General features: G+C 44.1%; 2 protein-coding genes across 3 annotated transcripts in view; one reads left to right on the forward strand and one right to left on the reverse strand.

Annotated features, from left to right (window-relative positions):
* GABRA5 (gamma-aminobutyric acid type A receptor subunit alpha5) overlaps positions 1-17,953 on the reverse strand; it is a 70,821-nt gene that overhangs the window by 51,539 nt on the left and 1,329 nt on the right. For both annotated transcript variants that reach the window (XM_053384115.1, XM_053384116.1), the window contains exons 2-3: positions 16,655-16,810; positions 609-730 (exon numbers count right to left, since the gene is read on the reverse strand). In XM_053384115.1, the coding sequence (XP_053240090.1) occupies positions 609-730; positions 16,655-16,740 (208 nt within the window). In that variant the 5' untranslated portion in view covers positions 16,741-16,810. The remainder of the gene's footprint in view (positions 1-608; positions 731-16,654; positions 16,811-17,953) is intronic.
* GABRB3 (gamma-aminobutyric acid type A receptor subunit beta3) overlaps positions 1-17,953 on the forward strand; it is a 199,965-nt gene that overhangs the window by 43,706 nt on the left and 138,306 nt on the right. The gene's annotated exons all lie outside the window — the stretch shown is intronic.

A 17,953-nucleotide genomic window follows, 5' to 3' on the forward strand; every position in this document is an offset into this window, starting at 1 on the left:
GAAGTGACTGAAAGCATTCATTTACTGGGTCATTTTGCAACCTTTGACAAGTCATTCTATTACTTGGTCTCCACTACATTGTGGCTGGTGTTGTTTAATTGTTCAGTTCTCATTTTTTGTTGTTGCATTGCTTTAAATCTATATTGAAGCATCTCTGAAAATGTGGGATTTAAATAATAAACAGTATAACAAGTGGCTTTCATACAGTCTTGCAGCAAAGCCACTATAACTTAAAATCAGTGTTCACCTCCCACCCTCCCCAACTTCCTTGTCTGGTTGCAAGGCCGATGTACACACTGAGGAGGTGATCTGACTTCTCTGGGTCTGCTCTGAGAACGATGCAATGGATTACAAACTCTGTGGGCCGGGGATGCTTTTTCTAACTTGAAAATGGGGAAATCTTTAACATACAACCAGCGAGAAAACAAAAGCACCAGGGGATTTTTGTGGCACCCTTCTGCTGCTTTCAGCACACCTTCTGGAGATCTCTTAACCATCTTCCACTGCTCCCTAAACACATCTTTGGTCATCTCTTACTGGGACACAACTGCATGCTGTTTTAAGCATTTTCCCCTACAATGGCATGCTTGTAGGAACATCTGTTGTACCTCCCAGGCCTGGACGAAGCCTGTTATCATATCCATCCAGCAGGCCATCCAGAATCCTAGTGAAGATGGTGATGTTATCATTGGTATCATATTTCCCTGAAGCTGTTGGCATCTGTGAGAAGCTGCGAAAAGGGGAGGGGGAGTGGAGAAGACACATCAATAAAAACTGGGAGAGACAGCTAAAGAATTAAAGGTTGTGTCATCAATCTCATAAGCATCTGAGACTGGATAGCTTAAAAAAGGACTGCAGAAAAATGTAATGGCTTGGTTGCTCCTGGATTTTGCTTGTTGGGGATTTCTACCACTGTGTTCCACCATCATGTGTCACGCAAACAGGTGCCCCATAACATGCATAACACATGTGCATGCTGCATTGCAAAAAGCGTGATTCACCCTATTGTGAGGGCTTCTAGGTACAATTTGTTTCCTCTTTTCCAGGAGTAAATCAGAATCTACTGGCAGGTCTGGTGGTGCCTGGTGTCAATTGGAACTGATAGGGTGGAAGGCAGGGAGGCCAACAGTAGGTGGAGCCAGAGCCAATTACAGAGCCATGCCCTGACTGGTTGTAAGTTCAAAGGCAGGCAGGTGGGGGCCAGCTGAGGATGCACTGAGATTGCTGGGGCAGTGTCAGCCTTTGTTCAAATGGACCAGCCTCTGCTGATCAAGAAGTAATTTGCAGCAGATAAGCAAGGCTTCTGACTCCCAATTGTTTAACAACAGTGACAACAAAGTGTCTTCCCCTCCCTCCTTTTCTAAATTAAGCTGGTGATATCAGGGATGGAAGTTTGGGGGGGAACTGGAGAGGGGTTTTGTGTGAAAGGGCTGTGCATTCAGTTTTGGTATTGAAAACAAATTCAGTTTGCTCAGAGGCTCCCTGCTCCTTAATTCTAAATGTATGTTGCCCCACTCAGCCATTCTTTTCCACCTGGTTAGTAGATCTTGGGGTTCTAGCAAAAAAAAACACCATGAACCTGAGATTTGTTCACCCTTGCTTTATCCCTTCCCTTTTTGTCACCTTTGTTTGTTTCTCTAATAGTTCCATAAATGCACTGCTTTTTTTCTTCAAATATGTTTAGGGGTACTCTCATTTCAACTCAAGAAAATCACCATTTTATAGTTCAAATCGGGGGAAATAAATACAGTAAATGGACAAAAGTACACAGATTCACAAAATGTTTAGGGGTATGTGTAACCCCCAGAAAAAAGCACTGCATAAATGCATATGGTGTGGGAAACTGGCTTGTGGACTGTTCCACTTCTGACTGCTGGTGGGCTCACAGGATTGAATGTTCCATTCACACATAGAGAGAGAGAGAATATAGGAAGCTGTGTCAGACCATTAACCTATCTAGCTCAAAACTCTGCACTGACTGGTAGTGACTTCCAGGATATAAGGGAAGGAGTCTTTTCCAGCCCTTTCTGGGGATACTAGGGATTGAACCTGGGACCTTCAGCATTCAGAGGCTGGGTTAACAACTTGTTCCTCAACCTGATGAGGCTCATTTGACAACAACAAGAAATGGAGCCTTTGGGGTCATCAGCCCAGTCCTGTGGGATTGTTCTGGCAAAGCAATTCAGCAGGTACCTTCAGGCATGGCCAAACTTGGCCCTCCAGGTCTTTTGTGACTACAATTCCCATCATCACTGACCACTGGTCCTGTTAGCTAGGGATGATGGGAGTTGTAGTCCCAAAACAGCTGGAGGGCCAAGTTTGGCCATGCCTGGTTTAGACCATTAAATGCCAGCTGAAAGTGTTTCTATTCCTCCAGGCTTCTGCATGCAACTAAGCATACATCTTTCCATTAAGGCTGCTTTCTAATTTTATTATATATACAGTCATACCTCTGGCTGCAAATGTGATGATGTGGGAGGCACATTCGCAACCCCCAGCATTCTCAGCGTGAAGCACCGCATCTGCGCACGCGCATGACGCAATTCGGCACTTCTGCGCATGCACATGACATCATTTTGTGCTTCTGCACATGCGTGAGTGACGAAACCCAGAAGTAACCCTTTCCAGTACTTCCAGGTTCAGCGCAGTCCGCAACCCAAAAACGCGAAACCCGCAGAGTTCGTAACCCGAGGTATGACTGTATATATATTTACATGGTTTTTATTGTATGGTTTTATGTGTGACTGTTGGGAACTGCTCTGAGATTTTTTAAATGAATAGTGGTATGTAAATATTTTTTTATAAATAAATAAAATAAACCGCTGGTCTTCAGCTGGTGGGTTGGAACCCAGAAGTGGGACACGGCTTGATCTGAGGTGGGTCTCAACAAGAGCACTACCACCATGCAAATGTATGGTAAAAGGTTAAAAAATGGGTCCCCAAATGCTGGTTAGGATTAGAAGTATGTCCTGGGCCTGAAAATGTTGAGGACTACTGGAATAAACCAACCCTTCTCCCTGATAAGAGGGTTTTCTATGTGCAGGGAATAATAGAGATACATTCAATCACATGAGTCCACACACATAGTTTGAAATAGTACAGTCCACAGACAGGTTTATCTCCCACAAATGATATTTGTAAGCACCAGGCCTCAAATTCTAAGCCAGAGGGCAGGAACAGTCTTTCTATAATCTCTGTAAGGTGATGACAAGTCTCTTTCTCACCCCTACTCAGAACAACTTTAAAAACCATCATTTTTTTCCTGCATTACATTTCCCACCAAATTCCTAGACATTCTGTTGCCTTCCTCTTCTGCTACTGCTGGACAGACTCCAGAATCTGAGATGAGTAAATGGAAAACATTTGCAGATATTTGCAGAAAAGTAGCCAATGGGTCAAAGGCCTTCTTCCCTAAGTTGATCATGGTCACCGTCAACGTTCCGTTTTAATTAAGTTGCAGCCAGAGGATCAAATTCTGCCATCTGCTACACAGAGTCTTTAGCAACATTTTAATCCTATGAAATTGTTATTGCAAGCAGTGATGGCCACAATGTTGTGTAATGCCGAGCAAAACCATAATGGAAGCTAGATCTTCGGGGATCCAGTTCCATGGCCCTTCTCACTTAACATGGACAATAAATGCCACTGGGATCGAGAACGGAACTGGGACTGCCCATAGCTCCTGTAGGCATGGAACTGCCACCCTGTCATAATTAGTGTTCTTAACAGAGGACGAGATGGTTGGACAGTGTTCTCAAAACTACAAACATGAGTCTGACCAAACTGCGGGAGGCAGTGGAAGACAGGAGTGCCTGGCGTGCTCTGGTCCATGGGGTCATGAAGAGTCGGACACGACTAAACGACTAAACAACAACAACAAAATTACAAATGATTTGGAATAACAGTCACACTCTAGTGTTACACATAATATAATAAAGGTAAAGGGACCCCTGACCATTAGGTCCAGTCGTTGCTGACTCTGGGGTTGCGGCGCGCATCTCGCTTTATTGGCCGAGGGAGCCAGTGTACAGCTTCCGGGTCATGTGGCCAGCATGACTAAGCCGCATCTGGCGAACCAGAGCAGCACACAGAAACGCCATTTACCTTCCCGCCGGAGCGGTACCTATTTATCAACTTGCACTGGTGTGCTTTCGAACTGCTAGGTTGGCAGGAGCAAGGACCGAGCAATGGGAGCTCACCCTGTTGCGGGGATTCAAACCGCCGACCTTGTGATCGGCAAGTCCTAGGCTCTGTGGTTTAACCCACAGTGCCACCCGCGTCCCTACACATAATATAATACTGCAGCAATTCTTAGAGGAACCTTAGAGGTGAGTAACCTTAGGCCCAGGGCCAAATACCACCCTCCAGGCCTGTCTGACCCTTGGGACTCTCCCAAGGCCACATGCCCCCTCCAGCCACACCTCCTACTTTCCCCCAGGCCACACTCCTCACACTTCACACCCTCCTGGAGTATTTTTGCCAGGCTGGAATGTGTCCTTGAACTCTGATCATTACTCTTGCTTGTCTATCTGGAGGAGAAAGAGGTTATGTGTGTTTTGAGAAACTGGCCTCTCGGCCCCTGCCAGAGCATTGCACCTCCCTCCCTAAGCTGAACAGAACCTTCCCAGGCTTTGGGATGGAGTTGGGAGGGGAATAATAATAATAATAATAATAATAATAATAATAATAATAATAATTTATTATTTTTACCCCACCCATCTGGCTGGGTTTCCCCAGCCACTCTGGGCAGCTTCCAACAAAGATTTAAAATACATTAAAATGTCACACATTAAAAACTTCCCTGAACAGGGCTGCCTTCAGATGTCTTCTAAATGTCAGGTTTATCTCTTTGACATCTGGTGGGAGGGCGTTCCACAGGGCAGGCGCCACTACCAAGAAGGCCCTCTGCCTGGTTCCCTATAGCCTTGCTTCTCGCAATGAGGGAACCACCAGAAGGCCGTCAGAGCTGGACCTCAGCATCCGGGCAGAACAATGGGAGTGGAAATGCTCCTTCAGGTATACTGGGCCGAAGCCGTTTAGGGCTTTAAAGGTGAAAACCAACACTTTGAATTGTGCTCGGAAATGTACTGGGAGCCAATGTAGGTCTTTCAAGACTGGTGTTATGTGGTCTCAGTGGCCGCCCCCTGTCACCAGTGTAGCTGCCGCATTCTGGATTAAGAGATCCTGCAGCCCTCCTCCCTCATTCTCAAAGCTAGGTAGAAGCGCAAGAAAGAAAGCTACCCGCTGGCACTGCAAGTAGACATCACAAATCCTGCTTGCACTCAGATTCTGCTTGCGGGTTTCACAAAGCCATATGCATGGCCACTGTGAGAATTGGATGCTGGACCAGATGGGCATTTCGTTTGATCCAGCAGAGCTTTTCTTATGTTCTCTCTGGCTCTGGCAATCTTACACCTGTGTATAAGCATTTTTCTCCATTTGATTGGGTTTCCTCTGCTCTGTTAAGGAACTTTATACATGCCTGGAAGTTAACATTCACAGTCTCATTGAATACCAAGAACGATGGATCATATGGTCATCTTAAATTCTAACTGTTGTCAAAAGTGTCTGCAAGATTTCTTTTGGCCATCATGGTAAAAGCTAGGGGTTTGCTTAGAAATTTAGAAACAGTGAATGCAGACCAGTGACAAAAGCAGCTAATGTACTTACTGTTCCACTGACCAGGCTGAAACACGGGGAAAGCTGAAACCCTTTGTGCAATTTCTCTTCTCTAAGGGCAGTAAAAGGACGCCATAAAGCATTTCCCCAATGGATTTTTAAAAAACTGAAATTGTGTTTGTCTTCAAGGAGACATTAAGACTAGCAAAAGCCTATGATTCTTGTCTAATCCAACACTCTCCTGCTCCCGGTATTTCCTGGAAGCAATTACATCCTATGTTATGTAATATAATATAGCACTACATTGAAAAACTATCTAAAAAGAAGGAATCCAATGAGCTTTTTAGAAAGGGAAGTCTGCATTGTTTGGTACCTAGATGGCTGACACTTCTTGGGAAGTGTGCCGGTGAATTCTCTTTCATTACACAAACTATTTGTGGTTTGAAAAGCTTTGGTGCAATTTTAATTCTGCCTAAAGCTGCTTATAAGGAAACAACTTTGAGAGAGAAACAGAATACGGAGAAGAACTGGAAGCCTAAAATGGTTTCTAGTGATTTCCAGTGCCCAACTGGACATCATATGCAAGCCTTGACAACAAGTGACCACAGTCTGTCATTGTCTTCTCTCCCCCTCCCTGTCTCCCTGTCTCTCTCACACCTGTTTGTGTAATCTCATAGTAATAGGGATGGTGATGCTGAAAAATTGTGAATGATTTAGCCTTCCGTGTGAGTGATGTGAGCCTCCCTCCCACCCTGACATCAGATTTTATTTTGCTGGGCATTTCACCTGCCATTTTTGATGGTCTTAGTGAAGCTGAACTGATTGGACTATTAAATTGTTTTGGCAAGAGATGCAATTTGCTTGATTCAGCATATGTTTACCTGCATGAAATATGTGCTGTTTGCATTCTTTTTATTTATTTAAAATTCCAAGCTCAGAAGAAGAAAAGAGCTTGGCTCTGTCTAGAATCTGATTCCAATGTTCCATAACTATTATGGGTTTTCTCTGGGGGAAAGCATAGCTCCATTTGTGAGTGAGTCCCTGGAATGTGTTGATTGGTAGCCTGAAATCTCATCTCTTTGTTATGTTGGTTGGCAATAAAATGAAAGAGTACATTTTTTCTTATTGTGCCACTTGAAAAATCCACTCTGGGCCACTTTAACTGTTATCTAATTCTTTTACAGAAAGCCTTATTGCGTAAGACACAAGATGCAACTCACATGTAGAGCATTACATAAAATGGTGTCTTTTTCACAGATGCCTTCCCCCAACTGGCTATGCTTCCCCAAGGATGACACCCCCTTTTGCACAGGGAGTGAAATGCATGCATGCATGTTATTGAAAAGCAACAACATGAATTTGGGAAACCACTTGCGATGGTGACTGTTGTAGTGAAGCCATCACAGGCTGTGTTTTGACATGTTATTAATCAGGAGGTTACTCTGGTGTCACAAGCAAGTGGCATGTTATGATCTGTGGTGTGTCAAAAGCTGGCAACTATCTTCAAAGGTCACACTATGGTAGCTTCACCACATTGGTCACCATCCCAACTGGGTGTCTATATCCACACTAAAACATCAACCAAGGTAGAGGCGAATCATTTTATCCAGAGTAGATTACTCATGGATTAGTGATGGATGTTTGATCTCTAGCAAAATGGGCATACAACTGTTCCCCCAAAAAGTATTAGGCATATATGGTAAAGCAGATTCCAAAACTGTCAAAGCAATCAGATATCTCCGTAATTTGGGAGCATTATAACAACACTGTATGCCAGAGCTCTCTCCCTGAGCAGGGAAGGCTCATCCAGAGTTGAAAACTCAAGGATCTGGACTTTCTAAGAACCTTCAGGATTCAGTGCTTAGCACTTCCTCAGTACTTCACCATCCTTGGTCCCACTGCCAATAGTTCCAAACAAGAAGAGTGAACCTACCATGTCTCCCAGTCTTGATGGCTATAGAATGCCTCTGTGATCAAAGGCACTATGATTCTGAACATGGTGAGCAACAACTGCAGGAGAGGGTTATTGGGCTTCCATCCTGCTTTTGATCACCCCATGTGACCGAACAATATGGGAGAGTATTCAGTCAAGCAAGAATTTGTGTTTGCCTTTGTCTGACTCATGCTGGCAGCATATTGACATGTTGGATTTGTGAGACTACAGAAAAGGATATGTATTATATCTGTATCCTCCAAGAAGCTCAGAGGGGCATTCTGCTGCACTATGACCCTAAAAGGTAGATTGGGTTGAGCCCTCCAGGGCTGATTGGGTATTAAAACCTAGCTTCCCCACATCCAAATCAAACACTCCAGGTACTGCACCAGACTAGTATGTGCCCTAGTTCCTTCTTTCCTTTAATACTTCTCTGTTCTACAACTTCAGAAGTACTGAAATAGAAAGCGATCACCAAAGTTATTGGCGGGCGTGATTTATGTGGCTTGATCAGAAACAAAATATTGGGAGTTATTAGCTACTGGGAGAGTGTAGAGCTTTTCATCTGAAATATTAAAAAACAACAACACACTGGTGAATGTTCTATGGGAAAGAATCTTACGTCAACGAGGTTTGCCCTTAATGAGCTCCTTCCATTTCTGTAATTAAAACCGATGGATTAGTTTTGACAGCAAGTGAAATGTAGCTCCTGATACAAATTCTGCTTATCATTGATGGCTCTGGGATGCATGGATCTCACCCGTGGAAATGGAGATCTCTGAGAGTGTCTCTTCACAACAGGGAGACTGAGTTTTTATGATTCAGTCCCTTTGTAAATTTATTTCCCAGGAAAAGAAGCAAATCTAATGAACAAGGAGGCACAGAGAATACTTTACAATATCTTCATAAAGAAAGAGTACGGCATGAGGCAGAGAACCATTTTAAAGAAAGCTGAAAGTGCTTTCAGAGAGAACCATTAGCTGTCATGGTGTACAGACATCTCTTCCATTTGCCCCCGTTGCCTCAGGTCAAATAGTGTTTGCAGGTTTTTAAACAATACAAAACCCTTAATCAGGGGCCAAAGAGGAATGTGCAGTACACACCAAGCACAGCATCACTTTTCTAAAAACTCTGAAGAAAATGACTGTGGGAAGTCAGTGACGAGTAGTGGTGCAAGGAGACTCACGATAAAATCCTTCCCTGACCCATGAAGCCTGTCACTGCCTCTCAGCTTAAGCTACCTCACAGGGTTGTTGTAAATATAAAATGGCAGGGGAGAACTGTGTATATTTCCTCCAAACCCTTGAAGGAAGAACACAATAACATATAATATATATCCCTATTAACATCAGCAACTGTTCTCTGTCTTCAGCTTGCAAAACTAACAAAAAAGAGTACGAGTACAGTAAGGAGGGAGGGAGGGACACTTATATGTGAAGTATTTTGAATGACTCACTCAGCTAGTGCCTTCCAGTTGGTTTGGATTACAGCTCCCATAACGCTTGACCACTGTTCATGCTGCCTGGGGCTTATGGGAGTTGTAGTCCAAAACAGCTGGAAGGCACCAGGTTAGGGAAGGCTGCTCACCTCATCCACTGATGGAGGGAAATGGCAGAGTATTGGCCTGTTGCAGCATACTGTCTTTGCTAAAGACTGGCAGATGCCTCTCCCATGTTGAAGACTTTCTGCTATTCATCGCAATCAATCTCTTCAGAATGCCAGAATAATGTTTGTTGCATATCAGTGCAGAACACAAACTTGAGAGCGTCCCCATCTATAGAATGTCCAACTCATGTCAGGGTGGAAAGTCTGTGATCTGAGTTGACATATTATAATACATTCGCAAAACTGTCTCCTATATTTGAAGTGAGTGAGAGTATCTTACTGGAGCATATCTGGAGCTCTCTGATTTTGGAAAACAGTTATTGGGTTTCCTCGAACTTTTCTAGCAGAGATGAATGGTGGGAGGGGGGAGTTCCCCCTTCTTCCCAATTCTCAAACACTGTAGGTACAGGTGCCACCACAATTTCATGTGTGTATGGATATTCACCACTTAAAACATTTATTGAAATGTATCAGTATAGGTTAGGGACGTGGGTGGCACTGTGGGTTAAACCACAGAGCCTAGGACTTGACGATCAGAAGGTCGGCGGTTCGAATCCCCGCAATGGGGTGAGCTCCCATTGCTCGGTCCCTGCTCCTGCCAACCTAGCAGTTCGAAAGCATGTCAAAGTGCAAGTAGATAAATAGGTACCGCTCTGGCGGGAAGGTAAATGGCGTTTCCGTGCGCTGTTCTGGTTTGCCAGAAGCGGCTTAGTCATGCTGGCCACATGACCCGGAAGCTGTACGCCGGCTCCCTCGGCCAGTAAAGCGAGATGAGTGCCGCAACCCCAGAGTCAGTCACAACTGGACCTAATGGTCAGGGGTCCCTTTACCTTTACCTTTATCAGTATAGGTTCATGGGTTTGAGGGGAGAGCAGCTTTGGGTGTACAGAAAAGGGGAGGGGGAGTGACCACCACACCTGCTTAAATTTGGATAGTTAGGTGTGGGTTTCAAGCATAGCCAGTGCATCACCTAGTAAATTTCTCTTCTTCAAAATTAAGCATTTTCAAGATACATATTTAGTAGCATTTTGAGGCTTCTGTCCTGATAACAAGATACATTGCGTATGTTTTGCTACAGTATTAAAACCGAAGCTGAAACTAATTTGGGAGGAACTTTCTCCATTGTTACAGCTTTGGATGGATGTTGCATTAAAAAAAAAAAGCCTTTTGAAGCATCACTATGCTGCAAATTTACAACGAACTTTGTTTTGGCTCTACTTCCTAAACGTTTATTTCCCCCCAGGATTCATATTGTACTTCTTGGCCAAAAAATGCTATCCAAGTGGCTGGCAAATACTTTAGCTGCATGAATACTTTAGCCTATGAATAAAAGAGGCCTCTCTGAATTCTACAGTGACTAGGAAGGCCATATATTGAATCTCTTATAGTACATTGGATTTTAGTTTACTGCTTTTACAAAATGCACCGTAAAACAAAAAGTAATTACAGAAGTGCCTGGTTGTGACAAACAACAACTCTAGGTGTCAAATGGCTTTGCTGAAAATGCTGCTTTAAATTATGGGACCCAGCCTTATGAAGGTCTATAGGGCCTTTCTGAGGAATCCCCAAACATTTCACAAGCTAGTTACAAAACCGCAGCTAAACGAGGACAGAATTTCTGTGCTTTATTATGCACGTTTTCCACACATCCCTGCATTGCTGAGAGAATTGAGCATCAGGACAGTCTACAGCCAACATTGCAGTGAATTAGGAACTTTACCCCTGCAGTTGGTTACAGGGATTTGTTCGGTGAGTTTTACCAATTTTAAGAACTGCTTTACTGCAAGGATAAAGGGCAGAATGCAGAAAGGCTGCCTATCCCTGCCGGGTTGGTCTTGTACTAAAACGCCTGATTTTGTTACCGTTCATTGGGAAAGCTTTATCCTGAATATGGAGGGCTAATTTTCCTGGCTCTGGCGTCTACGTCTGATTGTGTGTGGTTTGTTTTTTTTAATAGAATCAGAGAATGAAAGAAGATACAAGGCCAAATTTCGTCTAGAAAATGTTGGCTTGCATTTAAGACTCATAATAGCTGAAAGGATGCAGATAGATAATTTAGTCCACTCTCCTGCTTTAAAATAGGATGAGCTATTCTGAAGGAGGAGGCTCCAAGTAGGAGCTTTGCAGATGAGCCACCAAGAGCTTTGCAAATGGGACAACCTCTCTGGGATCACCTGAGGATTCTGGGTAGTGGTGTTCTGGCTGCTAGCCAGAATCAGGAACCACAGGCAATTCAAGGCTGACAGTCTAGCACCCTTACTGAGCATGCTCCTGGTCTCAGGTGACCCCAGAAAGCCAAGCATTTGCCGCTGTGTGTTCTAAAGCTCCAGATCTGCTGCATTCCTTCCCTTTGGGAAACTTGCTGCTGAGGGCAGCACACCAATCCACCCCAGTTCCTTGCCAGATCTAAAGAACTTGAGTGCCTAATGATGCTCATTCTTTAAAAGCACCTGTCTCGAGCAAGCTCCCTGTCTCGAGAAAGCCGATTCAAATCCTGAAGTGCCTTTAAAGGGGATTTGAATCAGCGGAGCTTGGTCCATTGGGGCAAATGGGGCACTGCACTTCCAGCCTCTGTCTTCCCTCAGCTAGTCTCCACCTTCATGGCTTTGCCTGTCATTGGCTTGGCTCTACCACTGCTGGTCTCTCTGCCTTCTGCCCTGCAAGTCCGAATGGGCACCAGTGACCACTGATTTGCACATGGCCGTGATATAAGGAGAGCAGGGTGTGTGAGAGTATTTCACATTTCCCTTTTCTGCACTTTCCCTGCCTTTCAGCAGCAACCTTTTCTCGTGTATTCTTATATGGGCAAGACATGCCCACTTCTATTCTAAGTGGGATGGAGAAACAAATACGCAGAGATGTTAACTTTTTCTCATCCCTCTTATTCATCCTTTCCTCCTCCTCCTCCTCCTCCTCCTCCTCCTCCTCCTCCTCCTCCTCCTCCTCCTCCTCCTCTTCTTCTTCTTCTTCTTCTTCTTCTTCTTCTTCCTCTTCATCACCCTCCCCAAAGCTGCTATTTGGCTTAGTGAGATCTCATTTACTTCTCTTTTAAAATATTTTTTTTATCATGAACCTTCCCTTCATCAACATACTATGTTGATGGGCACCCATTAAAACCACCTACTAAATCATAAAATAGCAGTTAACAGATACTAAAATGCAACATCCAACAATGGAAGAATCTTATATAAAAAAACACACACAGAGAGAGAGACAACAGATGAAATACTCATCAATTTACAAAACTTCAAATACCTGGGCAAATAAATCTTAACTTGGCACAGAAATGCTAACAGCGTCAGTGCCTGTCATACTTGTAAGGGCACGTCCACAGACAGGACACTACCAACTTTATTTCTTAATATCTAATTATATTTCCAGTCCAGCACTTTAACACTAAATGTGTCTGGTCCAAAGTCAATGGCCAAGGTAAACAACTATTATTCCCTCTACTTTCTGCTGTTCTTTTTTAAGAATTGGAAACTTCAGGCAAACCTCCATTCCTTTTTTCCCCAGCACTCTTGGCTAAATAAGCCCCTAGCAATCATTTGCTCAATACTCTGTTCAATATAATAATGAAGCTAAACAACACAAATACTGACAGACGCATGAACTGCAAAGCAGCAGAACCTGTGTCCTCACGTCTCTGGAACCTTATATAAAAGCAAAGACAGAGGGATGATTTACAACTCATGTAACACACACAAATCAGTTTTAGGCTTGTTTTGTCTGGCCTGACTTCCTACCAGGAGTCCTGGGAATTGCACTGCTATGTTCTACCTCCCCAGCTGGAGGCAGTATGACTGACCGCCAATTGCTGGGCATCACCAGTGGAGAAGGGGCTGTTGCTCTTAGGTCCTGCTTGCAAAACTGTAATGGAGGTGCTAAGATGGAAGCCCCTGCTAGATATCCCTAGCCTTCCACACAGAACTACAACTCCATGGGCAGATAAGCTTACTTGACCTAGCCTTAGGGTGGTCATGCACCATACTTTACAGAGGACAGTCTCCTTTTAAAGAGCTGTCAGAGGACAAAGCTCTATTTGAAGGCATCAAGTTTTTTAAAGCCCTGTCTGGGTCTAAGAACCATAAGCTGGGAGAAGAAGGACCTTGAAATTGCCCATCCACAATCAGCACCTGGACAGCACCCAGGTCACCTTGTCAGTCATCCTCACAATGGCAATGTGCATTTCTCTTTAAACTATAGGAATCACGTGCATTTAAACATTATGCACAAATTTCTGTCCTTTTTATTGATGGTGTATCAATACAAACAATCCCAAGCAAGAGTGCTAGAGGTTGGCTTCACCCTCACTCATTTTTCCTTTCACTCTTGTCTGCTGTGATCTTGGGAGCTATTGGAGAGGGCTTCCTTGGACAGCTCCTATCTTCCTTTCACATTTCTGCTCCGACAACCCTTATTCTTCACCACTCTGCTTCTTAAACTACCAAATAAGCAGAGATCGGTGTCCCAACTGCCCAGGCAACCAGAACAATATGTCACTTTCCACTGAAACCAGTGATCCAGCGTAGCTCATCCCAACCCGATATACCCCACTATGAGTTTCTACTGTGTTCTGGGCAATTGGCCTGTTTTGTCTGCTTTTGTTTTTCCATTTCTTTTGTTGTGACTTCATCAAACAAAAATTTGGGGAGGATGAATCAAATACAAGGAAAACTTTTTGTTGTTCTCATTCTAGTCAAGGTCCTGAGGTCCAAGCATTTGCAACATCTGGCTTGGTTTGCTATCTAAAACATGAAACTTGACTAACCTATATTACATTGCTTTTTGTAAAATAAGGTTTCTACAAAGCTCTGAGGAAAGGACAAGGGTGCATTAACCCCCCCCCAAAAAAATCTCAGTACATTTCTGGTTAAAATTGATGTTCCACTGAAATCCACCGGGGTTGCATTGTTAATTGCAAGAACGCAAGAGTTTTCTCCTATCCCTACAATAATCACGTAAGAATGTAGCAACTCTGGATTTAACCTCAATGCTTGCCTGTATAGCACATTACTAAAGCATTCCCCCAATGGGTTCACCAAAAGTGTTGATTTGATCCCCCACCCACCCACGCAATTTCTCAAATGCAACTTTCAGATTCATTCAGTAGTAATTGTTCAGCATTTATATTGCACTTTTGAGTGGTTTTTCTTTCTTTCTGATCTTTGCAACCATCTTATAGGATGGGCCAGTGTATTTCAATATTTCAAACAGAGAAGTGGGGGGTCAAAACAGATGTGCATTCAGTATGTAGCAGGCAGCTGTGCACCTTGCTTTTCCTTAACTAATCGTCGAGGGAGAGGAGTCTGATTCCAGTGATGAAGACAGCGTTCACTCTCCCACCAAGAACTGAACGGAGATCAGGTCTCTTCGCTGCCCAAGAAAACAACCCCCCATTGCTTTGCACACCTAGTTTGGCCCTGAGTCTGGAAGAGTGGCTTGCCTAAGGTCACCCTAGTGAATTCATATTTCCAGAGGTACACAGGAAAGAGTTAAGCAAATATAGGTAGAAAGCAAGCCATTGCCCTAACAGTATTCCCACTTCCTTCAGCTAACCAGGAGCTTGCAACCTATGGGCACGCTCCCTTTCTGTTGATTTACAGCGATGCTGACTTTTGTGATCCCAGAGTGCTGAAGTGCTGGAACAAAAGCCTGGCTCTTCTTATGGAGGAGAGGGCAAGACCCCGGCTGCTCAGCTCATAAATCAGATCGGCTGCTTGGCTATATGAATCAAACAATCCTGAAGCTTGGGTTTCTCTCTTTTTCACCCTGAACAGGGCCAGCCCTCAGTATTAGGCAGAGGAAAGTGTCCACTGCAGGCAGCAATTGCTGGGGGGGGAGGGGGCAGTAGCAGCAGTCCCCCCCACCTACACAAATAATTAATCTTCATTCTCTCTCTCCCCCACCAAAAATAATAAAAGCATGAAGAGGATAAGGCTACACTAGTAATCCTCTATAGATAAAGACTACAAGATTATGGGGGAGGGGTGGAATTGTTCATAAACATAGGATATATTGCAACTTATGAAAAAATACTTATCCCTGCCCCCAGAGGAGGCAGACGTCTGTACCTGCGGGAAGGGCAAGCAGCAGAGTTGCACTAGCTGTTTGCTGCATATACTGATCTGAAATAAAACATTCCTTTAGAGCGAATTCTGCATATGTCCAGAAGCAGTGCTATTTTTCTAGGAAAAGAGTTTCACCATGAACCTTGTTCTCTTATAATGGCAATGGCACCCATCTGAGAGGTGCTGGAATTGAGTTGTGGCTGGAAAAAAAACCCTGTCCAGGAGTACTGTGGACCTTGACTTGGAAAAGTGCCATTTTCTGCTGCTCGGGGGGGGGATGTCTGGGGCTGCCCTTGATGGTTGTATAACCTTCTTCTCCCAAGCATCTTACTCTTTCCATCAGCCACCAACCCCAAGGGGAAGTGGAGAAGGTGTTCTCTGGCAGAGGTCAGGAAACCAGGGATCAAGGGGTCTTGCAGACAAGCCCCATAACCCAATGGGAAATGATGCACTGAGAGTGTCATTTGCCAGGGACAAGGGGACTTGCTCTCTGATTCACCATCTTTTGTAGGAAGGTTAAGGGAACAGAGGAAGGAGGAGGGCCCAGGGCATTTGAGTCTCGCCCTGCATGTAGGAGGACTAGGCCAAAGTCCAGAAAGGGTGATCCATTCGAGTAGAAGGCTGACATTTTTGAGCTTCCGCCTCCCATACTGTCTACTTGCCACATCCCTGTTCCTAATGTGATCACTGTAGCAGTAAACTCCGGCCACGAAACATGCTCAGAAGAGTTAAAACGCTTAGGCATGCTTAGGCATGACATAATGGGTCAATAGCTTGGGGAACTGAAGGCTGCTTTGCCCCTTTCCAGAAGGGACAGAAAGCAGGTGTGTAAGTGACGCCCCCTTCAAGCCAATGCATGAAGAAGGGACTTGTGCATCTGCCTTGCTGCCTTTCGGTGTGATGCACAAGTTTTGAATACACATGGAGCATGTGCATTTCACTAATGCTTTAATTCCCCTTTCTGGAGGGTACAAGCAGTAACGGGGAAAGCTAATGAGCAAGTTACTCATGCAATTATTTTGCTTGGTTTATCGTGTTTTCAGGCACACAGTGAACTGACTGGCTCACATCCCTGTCCCTTACAACTACATATATTGAAGAAGAAATAACGACGATGGCGACAGTAAAACACTCTGCGTGTTGTGTGTCTGGTATTTTACATGAGCTCAGAAATATCCTTATATATTAGGACCATATTGTTGCTGTTTTACAGACGGGGGAATTGAGGCTGGCTAAATCACAACCCTGATCACTCCAAATCCAGCATTCTCTCATTGTACCACATCCATTTCTTGGTATCAAGTATGCATTAGGATGCTTTCTCTTAACTCCTTAGAACTAATGGTTTCCATTCATTTAAATAATAATAATAATAATAATAATAATAATAATAATAATAATAATCATGTTACATATGGTAACTTACCCAAAATGACTGGCTAAACTCATAGAAATGCTGAGCAGAAAGCAGTTTTTGATCATGATAAAACCAGAGAACATCCCATTGTCCATTCCCAGTGAAATTATTAACAGAAGCAGCTGATTTTGCAGGGGTATACCTTTCGCCACCTTTGTTCTGAAACTGCAGAGGACAAGAGAGGCAGAAATGCACATAAGTGTTAACTTAAAGACAGTAACTAGGTCAGATATCAAGCAATACACTGCACATCATGTGTCTAACCCATTGGGGAGATATTCGAAACATTCCTCAAAGACCCCAAATTCGTTGAGAAGTGGAATTTACATAAGGTTGTGCGAGCATCTCTCTCTACATGAAGGATGTCCAAGTGTATTCAGTTACCCTGAGCTGGTTGGATAATGAGGACCCCAGCGTATTCGGGATCTTTTGAGGTTGCAACCAGTTCCTATAATTAAGTGCCTTTCCATAGATGTATTGATATAGCGATAGATCTGATCCACGAGTCGCAAATCAGGCAAGGAAGTACTTGCCCTGCTCACAATGGAACATCCATGGCAAAACAAATGTGTGAAAACTACAAAATAGGCACTTAACCTTTCCTCTTTTTAATTATTATGATATGCTAGTGTGTGTGTGTGCATGTCTACACACAGACACACTTCGCTCAGATGCCCTTTGTCTCACCTGGCTATTTTCTTAACCGCAAGAAGCTAGCTGATACACCCTGGAAGTCAGAGTACACACATAAAGAACGGTATATAGAAAGCAAAGGCCTCATTTGCTTTGAAAGCCCCTTAACGACACACTAAGGAGTTGGGGAAATGGGGAGGGGGGCTGGCATGGCAACAAAATACCTGCTTGCAGGATTGACTGGTATTCCTTTATTTTCCTGCCTGCATACCTGCCTGTTCCCCCGTCCCCACAAATATTTAAAAATCTCCTTATGACTGTATGCGAGGGCAGGATCTCTCCCTCCTCTTCCTGATCTGTCTGATCGGGATGCAGAGGTGACAAAACAAAGCAGCCTTTCAACTCTGGGCTCCTTTCCTCCCCCCCCCACCCCCCGCACCTGAGACTAAAATAACCCTGCACTCCACCGAGCCATGCAATGGAAGCAGCGAAGGGAGGTTCTCCTCCGTTATCCAAAGTGCTGTGGCGACCACCCAGCCCTAAGCAGAATTCAGGTGACCAGCGAAAGACACCAGGAGTGGAGATGCGACCTGGCCCTAAGTGCAGATGATTTTTTAAAAATTTTAATTTTTTTGAATCCTCCTGGTGGAAAAGAGGGTTCCTTGCCTCCTCCTT

Source organism: Podarcis raffonei, chromosome 4 (genome assembly GCF_027172205.1).
Source record: "Podarcis raffonei isolate rPodRaf1 chromosome 4, rPodRaf1.pri, whole genome shotgun sequence".
NCBI classification, from domain to species: domain Eukaryota; kingdom Metazoa; phylum Chordata; class Lepidosauria; order Squamata; family Lacertidae; genus Podarcis; species Podarcis raffonei.